The sequence below is a fragment of the Cyprinodon variegatus genome, unplaced genomic scaffold, assembly GCF_000732505.1.
Source record: "Cyprinodon variegatus isolate N-32 unplaced genomic scaffold, C_variegatus-1.0 Scaffold591, whole genome shotgun sequence".
NCBI lineage: Eukaryota > Metazoa > Chordata > Actinopteri > Cyprinodontiformes > Cyprinodontidae > Cyprinodon > Cyprinodon variegatus.
In genome coordinates this window covers 463,794-474,585 of record NW_015151044.1, presented here as the reverse complement: position 1 = coordinate 474,585, position 10,792 = coordinate 463,794, and the positions used below count along the sequence as shown (strand labels likewise).

Sequence of the window (10,792 nt, the reverse complement as noted above, 5' to 3'; positions counted from 1 at the left end):
GATGGATGGATGGATGGATGGATGGATGGATGGATGGATGGATGGATGGATGGATGGATGGATGGATGGATGGATGGATAAAGGGATGTGTGTGTCGTGTTTGTCTTTGTTATAATGGCTCCTTCAAGGTTTTCTGTGCAAATAACTTTACCTTCTCATGCCTTGTTTTTTTTTTTTTTTTACATTAACTTGTGAGATACTGTAGGAAAATTTCCAGCGAGGCAGCTTTGGTTAATTATATATTATAGCCCTTTTTTTTTAACATTAAAGCTGTAATAACAGAATAACATAAAGGCTGCATGTTTCTTTTTTACTTTGGTTTTAAAGACAGAGATGCTTTTTGATGGTGCTGATCAGAAAAGCAGTTGATTACTGACCTACAATATGGTTTGTGTTTGAAGCTGACGTGAAGAGGGTGGAGCTAAATACATGGCATGCTTGACAGAAAACAAGCCGCTAGGTGACACTTTAGGATATATAAAATTAAAGAGTTTAGATCTTTTTTTTTATGGTCTAATCAAAATCTAAACTAAATCTGCGAGAATACTTGAAAAATATGTTTAAAGAGGCTTTCCATCCTTTTTAGTGAGCTTGGGTGTTTGATAAAGCAGAATTGGCAAGAGTTTGAGTCTTTGGGTGTTCAAATGTGATAGAGACACGCCCAATAAGGCGTTCAACTGTAATTCACAGTAAACAGTGGTGTTACAATTTGTTGATACAGTGGGGCTAAATACAGATGAACTCCATACCGCCCTTCCTTAAACGCAAGCACTGCTAACAATTTCCTTTTTTTCCACACCAATAATTAACTATTTGTGAGCATGGGAGGGGAATGTTATATTTCAGGAGTACAAATAAGGAAATTAGTTGATATTGGTTATATTCTTTAAATAACAAGCTCCACTTTTCAAACCCTTGTGCCAGTGAATTTAGATCCTCTTTTTTTTTATTCTACTGCAATTATTGCTTGTTCAAAAATCCTCCCTTAGCTTCTACTGCACAGAAGGTTATGCTGATTATCTTCATCTTTACCAGCAGTTAAGTCTTGTTTGGTTTTATTTGCATATGTTTAAACAGCTCTCGAAAGAGGAAATGGTAGATAATTGTTTGTGTTCATGAAATGAAAACTACTGGTGGTTGATTTTGTTGGTAAAGCCACATTAGTTCGGCTTTCTTCTAATTCTGTCTGCAGAGGCTGTTGAACAGTATTTAATAAAACTACAGGTTGTCTGGATTGGTGGAAGTTCGTTGAGGACCCAAATGCAGATAAGGAGGCAGAGATGAGTTCTACTTATTTATTTAAGGTTCCAAAGGCAACAGGGGCAAAAATCCAAGAGGCAAAATAAAAAAAAATAAAAAACCAGGAGATGCCTTCGAAAAACAACAAATGGGGATCAAACAATAAAGCAACAAGAAACCTGAATAACTGCAGAGATGGGGTGGATATGGAGAACATAAGAAAGAATGGGCTATTCAGCTGATATGGAGCAGGTGTGGATAGAAGTAACTAGAAGGGAGCCAAAGGGAAAGGAAACTGGCACAAGGGGGCAACATAGAGTAACTTAAAAACACAACGCTGCCATAAAGGAACTACAAAGACACAAAATTACAGAAAAATTAAAAATAAACCTAAACAACGGGCAGAACCCTGATACAGGTGAATTACTCCTTTGTGTAACTGTTTCCCTTGTTTTCTCTCCCCGCTAGCGCTGTGATAGTGACGCACCTTTGCACTGCAAGCACTTTTTTCACTCTTCTGTCCTGGCTACCAACATTCTTTAAAGACACCTTCCCTGATGCCAAGGTAAAGGTACCATCTTCTCTTTCTTCTTCCAAATGACACTTCACATTTTTGTGCTAACCTTGAATCCACAATGTCTTTTCAGGGCTGGGTGTTTAATGTCATTCCATGGTTGGTGGCTATACCCTCATCTCTGTTCAGTGGCTGCCTATCTGATCACTTAATAAGTCAAGGTAGGCGACCTGGGGAAAACCTATTAGAAGGGTTTTTATGCTTTTGATAAAGAAGTTCCTTATTTCTATCTTAATTCTTTTAGGTTTCGACACCGCCTCAGTAAGGAAGCTGATGCAGGTACAATATTTGGAATTATCTTAATAATCTTCCACAAGGGTCAGGCTCTCCAACATTCCTGCAGTGGCTCTCTAGTTTATGATAGCATGGTTGAAGCAGGTTTCTTCCCTACTACTATGCAGTATGAGTCTTCAGTTTTTGCAGAATTATTAACTTATTATATACAAGTAATGATGTTTTACACATATATATATTTTTTTGGCAAAACGTACTAAGCTGCAGCTGTTTGTAATAGACAAATCAAGCAATCTGATTTTAAGTGACTCAACACACCTAATATTACATGTGGTTTCTCTAAATTAAGCGTAATATGTTCTCTCAAAAATTACTGTAAACAAAGAGATATTGACTATATTCTTCAGGAATCTTAGCCCACTCCTCTTGGGCTTTCAGTCCATTGATACTCTTTGGTCTTGTTGAAACTACTCTTTCAATAGAGTTTAAATCAAGCAGCTATGATGGCTACTCTAGTTTCTTCCAGCACTTTTTCTCAATCCAAGGCGTAGTGGACCTTGAGTTATTTCCTGATATTTGATTCAATCCATTGTTCCCTCTAAAGTGTAGGTTTTCAGTGCTGCAGAAGAGCAGCTCTGATCATGTGCCTTGATTTAATGTAGGCAGGGTATTCTCTTCACTTAATCATTTGCTCCAAAGTGATTAATCTTTTATTAATCACTTAGCACAACAGAAACTCCAAGCCTGTTTAGCTTATTTATATATGAGAACACATTTGAGCTGTTTTTTTTGTGTGGTCTGTGTGTGGCTTCCTGTGATCTCTGAAACAATTTAGAGACAATTGAGGGTTTTTGATCTGCTTTCTCTTCAGTAGTTTGGTAGCTGCATTTTAACTTTTAGTCTATGGAAGGGCGTCTGGAGCCCTGTTTGGTTAATAAACCATTTTGGGAGCTACAATCATCTTTTTCCTTCTGCTAGCAGCCCTTTATGAATTCCTTTTTTCTGTCATGCCCATGCAGCGTAGCCACTCCTCTCCATGGGTAATTTGTACATTGCTATCGACACATTTTTGGCTTTATAGGTTAGTGCTTAAGTCAGTATTTTTTTTTTTCTTTTCTCTTTGGTAATAACTGGACTCTTCAGTTCATGTAATATAACATAATAGCTCTAGGAGACAGTGAAACAGATTTTTAGATTAAAATGGTGGCAGTTCCTGTGTTGAGTTAGTCTATTGAATATATTCTTGACTATAACTTAAAATGTATTTTCTTTTCTTGCTGTTTTATTTCTCTTTTCTTTTTTTCCCCTAGTTTTTCTCCATGGGAGTATCCAGTGTGTTCACAGTCCTTCTGTGTGGCAACACCACCTTCCCCTGGGCTGTAGCATTTGTGTCGGCCACCATGGGCCTCACCACCTTCAGCCACAGGTACTGGCTCACACCTTTATTGTTTAAAGCACAGAAGGACGTAGTAGACACATGACTTTGATGTGTTCTTGGCAGGTCCCCTATTTGACATGCAGGTTTTCTTAACTGTCACAAGTTCTTCTTCTGTCACTCTTACAGAACAACGAATTTCACTTCCTGCATTTCACCCATCCCCTTGGGGAGCAGTGTGCTGCCATTGTGCGGCACCCGGGGAGCAGTGTGGGGTTAAGTGTCTTTGCTCAGGGACCCAGAGTGGCAGTCTGTTGGAGTGGGGCTTGAACTCAGAACCTCTTTATTCGCAATGCTCTAACGCAGGGGTGTCAAACTGGTTCCAGAAAGGGCCGTGTGGCTGCAGGTTTTCTATCCAACCAAGCAATAGCACACCAGACTCCAGTCAGTCCTCAAGTCATCAGGTTAATACTAAACTCACTTGATGAGATGACTGGAGTCTGGTGTGCTATTGCTTGGTTGGAAAGAAAACCTGGAGCCACACGGCCCTTTCTGGAACCAGTTTGACATCCCTGCTCTAACCACTTGGCTGCCACTCCCCTTTTTACATTTGGTACATATTTTTCTAACTACTTCAACATAATTGCTGCAGCCAAAAGTACAAAGTGTATCTGCTTGCTGCAGCAAAGAAGGAGAATTTATAATCTAGTGAAATCATGCTGAATTGTTTGAGGTATTGTTTCACTGAACAATGTCCAAAATTGCATTAATAATTCATATTGATGACATTATGACATGCAGATTAATACACCTCTCTATTCTTAATGGAAGGTTGCTGTTCTCTGATGTGATTCGTTCACGGCAGAGTGAGGAAATATGATGGCAACCTTCTAAACTGTTTTTTTTAATAAAGAAAGGGTTTATAAAATAATGTATATTTTTATATTTAGTTTTTTCCAATCTTTTTTGTTGATATATTTAAAAGATGGAATAGTAGTATAATTGATCTCCTTTCTTGTTTAAATGAAATACTTTTTGTTAAGTTTCTGACACCTGTTTTAAAGATAAAATATTCTGTTACAGTGGGGTTTCCTTGAATGTTCAAGATCTCGCTCCTTCTTGTGCCGGAGCTCTTTTTGGTGAGTAAAACAATGCAAAAAAATAATTCCTTCCAACCTTATATGCACATAGTGTTTTAGTATAAAAATGTAATGGTCTTCTCAACCTCTACAGGTGTCATGAATACATGTGGGGCATTCTCAGGTGAGTTTCTCTTTGGTTAAGGAATCTCTTTACAATGAATATTTTAGCAGTAGAAACTGAGACTATAAAGGATAACAGATTCCCTTTTTAATAAATTCAAAGTTATGGATGATGTGTGGCTGTCAGGTTTGTTGGCTCCCATGATCTATGCATATTTCATAAAGGGAGAATATTAAAAGGAGTGAATGAAACAATGATCAGGTTATGACAGCTAGGGGTTCTGAAAGAGAAACTGAGTCCTGTGACTTTTTTTCATGTAAAAAAAAATGTTTTTTGTCTCTTAAAGTATTAAATGTTTTTCCACATTACAAGTCTTTTGTTGAGATCTCCGATAAACCAACAAAAAGAAGTGAATAATTGTTGAGCGGAAGGAAAAATGTGCCCAGTGATAACTTTTCTTCTTTTACATGTAGAGATCATTTCCTTCAATATATTTTGCAGAACCTTTCATTGCCACAGATTCTCATTCTATTTAATGTGTGGGCTTTGATTTGGATATTCTAACAGTGGGAAATGTTTTGATCAGAACAATTACACTGCAGCTCAGGCTGCATATTTAGGATTGTTGTTCTGTGTGGAAGTGAGTTGCTCCTAAACTCTATTCCAGACAATTTTTTTTTTCCATATACATCTTCATCTTCCCATCAACATCAACAAATGTGTTTCTCTATGGGGATGGTCTGCTCAGCTTGATCTGTTGTGTAGTTTTTCTTCTCTTTTGTATCTAAAAGGTAAAATGTTGGTCAAATTAATGTATTTTCCATGTCCCATTTATGGTTTGCAAGGAAAAGAAAAATGGGACTAATTTAAGGCTTTCTTTTAACAACTGCCTTTCTCCTGCCAATGCTCTATATCAGCTAGAGCTGTGGAGAACCAGACTAATAACCCCGTCTACAAATTCTTCCACCTAGGCTGTGGCTTTCGTCAGTAACCTTCTCTGATCACTGCTCCCCTTGCCAGACCTGTCAGTTTAAGTGCAGCAGACAACAAGTTTATAAGTGTAGTGGGAACATTTGGCTTGTCATGGGAATAAGTAAACCACCCCTCACTCAGACATTTTCTCAGCCTTGCAGGTAAAACCAACTAAAAACATTTTTCACTGGATAAATAGCATAACTATATATATTAGAGAGAGAAATCTAAATTTTCCGACCACAATAAGCAGACCACATTTTGGCTCGTGACCTTCACCAAAGTCATTACAAATCACCAAAAGCTTTTCTTCTAGATGTATAAATCCGGTAGAAAACACCCTAGAAGCCCAGCACTTCAAGTATTGGAGTCATGTAGATTGGGAGCCAAGGAAGCTGTTCCACAGTGTTGTAGTTGTAACTGTTGGTCTTAATGACTCTGTTTGCTGTTTTTCAAGTCAGAAGACTTGATCAAAGCACTGACAGAAGCAAGGCTGCCGTACACTGACACTATCAGTCCCTCCGACCACCATCAGTAGGCAATGCAGGGGAAGTGTCTTGCCCAAGGATACAACGGCCCTGAAACCTGGAGCCTGGGCTTGAACCAACAACCCTCAGGTTCCAGGACAAACTGCTGCATCCGACCCCCCCTGAATCCATTAATAATTGGATAGCCATAGGTTCCTTCAAAAAGACGTTTTGCGAAATTAAACCAGGTGAAACTAAAAGTTTTCCAATTGAGGAAGATTTGATCTAAAATGCAGAATGTTTACTTTTTTTTGGTATAACAGTATTGGTATAATTAATGCTCTAAGTGGGTTGCTCTGTCAGCTAAAGGCTTGTTTTAGAGTCTCTATACTTTTAATTAATCTGATTAATTGTTTCAACCCTAAATGTTCTCTTAGCAAACCTCTGACACCAGAAAGAATAGCTAGGATTATAATCCCACTGGATTATATTTGCTCATTAGATTGCAGCTGAAAAAACAGTTTCCTCTTTCCTACATTTCACAATTATTCACTTATTTTTGTTGGTCTATCGAATTAAAGCCATTATACTGTAGTGTGACTGTAGCAGAAATGTAGTGTTCTGCTTTTAGCTGACAAAATGGTAACCCTGTGTGATTCTGTGCAGGAGTCCTGATGGTGTACTTTTCGGGGTATCTCATCGAGGCGACTGGATCATGGGGGTCGATGTTCGCCCTCATCACCACAGTCAACCTAATGGGCCTTTTCACCTTTTTGGCTTTTGCTGAGGCTCGCAGGTTTGACATTGATTCCAGTAGGGTCCGCCACAACAGTATCCACATCTAAATCATTAATAGGAGCATTGTGCAGTTCCTAATAGAAATGTGACTGGATAATCTATAATATTATCCACATTGGATTATAATCCAATAGATGGTAAGCGGCATCTTGCACAGATGGATGTGAGAAAAGTGTGTTTAATTCTGTGTTTACTAAGGGAGGAGTGTGAAGGTTACTGAAAAGCACACTGCAGAGCATTGTTACTGAAAAGCTCTAGTTGAGAGGCAGCCTTTGGAAGGTGACTCTTTCAGTTAAGAGGAAATGTAGGAGATTATACTTACACTACGCCCAGGTCACACCTCGGAAAATGGTTAAACATTTGCAAAAGAAAAACTGTTTACATCTGCCATGTAATTCATGTCAGAAGTGGAAAAGCTGCAGAGATATTTAAACATGTATGCTTAGTGTTGGGGTTTTTTTAATAAGCAGGTCGTAGTGGTTTGAGGTTCTCTCTCACAGCTGTGACAGACAAAGCCGGGAAGTTTTCCCACCTAGGAGATGACCCAAGGAGAGACAAAACTCGTCTGCCTGAAATATGTTAATCGTAAGATTCATTCACTCATCACTGAGATAAATATCCGAGTGACACCTCATTACCCAGCCGCTAATGACTCTGGAAGACGCCTTTAATGTTCTGTACAATCTACCTTCAGTGGACCTTGTGTTCCCAGTTATAGACTGGTTTAATCAGTTTTCAAAGGGGGACAGGACACTTTGGGGCTTAGCTTCAGCTGGGTGCTTTCTCTCTGGTAGCTGTATTAAATACAATGATGCATTTTTCAAGACCAAAGGTTAATAGTGAATAATTGTTTTTGTATTTAATTGCATCTATTAGAATATACCATTAAATTATTTTTGAGTATTTTCATATTTATATGGCTTTGAAATATTTTTTCTTTGGAGAGGAATTAATATGCAGTTAAAAAAATGGCAACAGGATATATCTAGGTAATGTGATCCAAAGTGGAATAACCAATAAGACCTGATTGTCTGTGAGTAAGCCTCAACCTGCAATTCATCTAAAGCAAAATGTATTTTTCTTATGTGCACATGTATGAAAAGGATGTTAAGCCTCTATTTTTCATTGCCTTACTTAGACCGTTTGTTCCTAGTGTCCTGGAAAGTAAATTATAACTGGGGGGAGTTAGCCTTCTCTTGTCTCATTAGAAAAGTTTTGCTTTTGTTTTTGTTTTTTTCTGTAACTTGTTAAAATTATAAAATATTTCTGGAGATGAATAGGTTAAATGTATTTGCTGAAAGTTACAACTTTAAAATACAACCATGTTAGAACAGAGCACAGCAGCCTCATGTCAGCTGAATCGTTTGGAATGAGTGTTGGAACTGAGAGCACAGTTTCAGTTTCCTATTGATCTTTGTAAGTTTCCATGTTATTTTCAGATGTTTACTTGTTGTTGGTACCTTTTCTGTTTCTACGCATTAATTATTATTTTCATCATTTGAGCTACTAAAGAACTGAAAGATGCAGTTGTTGCCAAACAGTGTCTGTTAGTGATCTTTAGGAATTGTTACTTTTGTTTAAGGTGATTTATATAAATACAAAGCAAACATGTTTCCTTATGGAATAAACATCAGACTGTATAGTTAGTTTTGGTAACATTAATTTCTATTTAGTTATATTTTGTTGTTAAGATACAAATGTACAATTGCATAAAATGTTTTCACTTGGGCTTAAAACTGTCCTGTCTTAGTGCCGCCTTGTAGGGAGCATTGTTCAACCTCTACCATTCTTGTTTTTTATTTTATTTTTTTATTTTTATTTTTTATTTTGGTCACATGCTAAGAAAATTATATTAAGCTTCCATAGATAATTTATTTTCCTTCCTAAAAACCATTGTAAATTTTGCAGATTTATTGACCAGTATTTATTTTAAGATTTCTGTAGAACTTGTGTTTTTTTCCCCCCTTTGTTACCTGAGAGTTTTGGTTCCTTTCAATACAGTTATGCTTTAAAGTTTACATACTCTTCCATTAAAGAAAAAAAATCAGCTGCCAGTAAGATAAATTGAAATTGACAAAAGCAATAACAAATAAAAAATGATAAAACATGGAAATCATGACATGGATTTTGAATATATACATATATAAATAAATAAATGTTTGAAGCGGAAATTTAATGCTCTACAAAAATGCAAGCTACGTTTGAAATGAGTAAATACAATTGTTTAATGTAAAAACTTTAAGCCCATCAAGACGGCCTGCAGAGATCAAAACTATTTTGAAAACAATAAAAGGAATTCTTTTAAAATACAAATGAAAAAAATATATATTTTTGTTGTAGTTTTGCCCTCCAGAAAAAAAACTAATGTCAACCATTCCAGATGGTAAACCATGCTTTAGTTCAGGATCATCTATTTTCACATCATCATCCATTCATTGAATAAGCTTTATAAGGCATTCTTGTTCAGTAAGATGATTGTTGACAATGTGTGGATTTCTATTTCTGTCAAATTCACGTTTTTGGTCAACTCAGGACACATTTGAATAATACAAACATGTTGGTAAGTTCAACATAGGTTTCAAATTATATAAGTTCTCAGTAATGGTTTATAATGGAAAATTAAGATCAGTAAATCACTGAAAAACACCCATAGTGCATGTTAATATTATGCTATATATCCACTGGTTGTCCTACTCTGGGAACATTTGTGCTCTGCACCTAACCCCTGGTTTTCTCACTAGTATTCCCTATTAGGCAGTATAAGACATAGGTTGAAGCAAAATAACTTGAATTCAAAACTTTTTAGTTTTGAAAAAAATCTATATTTTGAGTGAGTTTTTCAGTGGTATGATTCATCTTTCTATTTTGTCTGCATGCATTTTCTCTGAGGCTCCACACAGAGGCAGCATAGCATAAGAAAGAACATAGAGCATATGTAGCAGCAAAATGCCAACATTGGCTATATTAGAATAAAGGCCTTCATTGTGGAATAAGTTTGAGAAATACCTTCTGGTTTGCAGAAAATGCTAGAACAACACTTATATCAAGTAAAAGGTCCTGCAACTACTCCCATGACTATAAACCTGGATTACTTTACACTTTCAGAACCCGACATCTGTATCAGTCCTGTGCTTCTTCCGGATCTGCTACAGAACAGGTTCTGGTGCTGGACTGTGGTGTTCACACCAGCAGCTCTCTACACGCCCAAATCCCGAGTGTGGGCCAGTGGGACGTATGCGGTGGCACCATATGGCAGGATGCTGTGTGCCATGTTGGCTAGCTGGCACTACCCACGTGTGAACGGCCAGACGCTATTCAACCAAACCTACTTCTCCTCATGGGACCCAACGGCTTGGGTAACCATAGCGACGGGTGGCTTGTGCCGCTGCCGTGTGGCAATAATGGTGGGGGGGGGTTCACAAGTGAATGAAAGTAACAAGTCATTTAGAAGTCAGTGGGTGGAGAAAAGTAAATCTGGCAGTTGCCTTGATATACATTTTGTAAGAAAGTAGGGTGGTTGTTACTCAAAAGACAAAAAAAATGTGTTGTAAAAGAAGACATAATGATGATGAGTGGCCCGCTATTTAATTAGCAGAAATTAAACACTAAAGAAGAGGAGAGCAAGGCAATTAAACCCTCCCCCAACTGGTTGGCTGGTTAGAGTAACCTAGTAAATGCTCAGTCCATCAGAGAGCTAGAGATACATGTAAATGAAATAGCTCCATTAATTAGTAATTAACATCAAGTTAATGACATTTCACTGTGTCGCCATCTCATCCTATGTGGTGGAGGGGCTGTCTCTCTAGTCCATGATTGGAAAGCTAATTAGAGCAAAGCTAAACCACTGTGTAGGGTTACCTAATGATATAGAGCCCCATTTAAATAAAGTTGGTCATTGTGTGAGCAGGATTAATCACTTTGTAGTAATAA

The 10,792-nt window shown here is 37.5% G+C and overlaps 1 protein-coding gene across 1 annotated transcript in view; it reads left to right on the top strand.

Moving 5' to 3' along the window:
• The window catches only part of slc17a9 (solute carrier family 17 (vesicular nucleotide transporter), member 9), a 17,238-nt gene extending 8,442 nt beyond the window's left edge, over nucleotides 1–8,796 (top strand). Inside the window, exons 7-13 of the mRNA XM_015392458.1 lie at nucleotides 1,708–1,804; nucleotides 1,887–1,974; nucleotides 2,058–2,092; nucleotides 3,358–3,473; nucleotides 4,506–4,561; nucleotides 4,656–4,685; nucleotides 6,731–8,796. Coding sequence (XP_015247944.1) covers nucleotides 1,708–1,804; nucleotides 1,887–1,974; nucleotides 2,058–2,092; nucleotides 3,358–3,473; nucleotides 4,506–4,561; nucleotides 4,656–4,685; nucleotides 6,731–6,909 — 601 coding nt within the window. The 3' untranslated portion in view covers nucleotides 6,910–8,796. The remainder of the gene's footprint in view (nucleotides 1–1,707; nucleotides 1,805–1,886; nucleotides 1,975–2,057; nucleotides 2,093–3,357; nucleotides 3,474–4,505; nucleotides 4,562–4,655; nucleotides 4,686–6,730) is intronic.
• The last annotated feature ends 1,996 nt before the right edge of the window (nucleotides 8,797–10,792 follow it).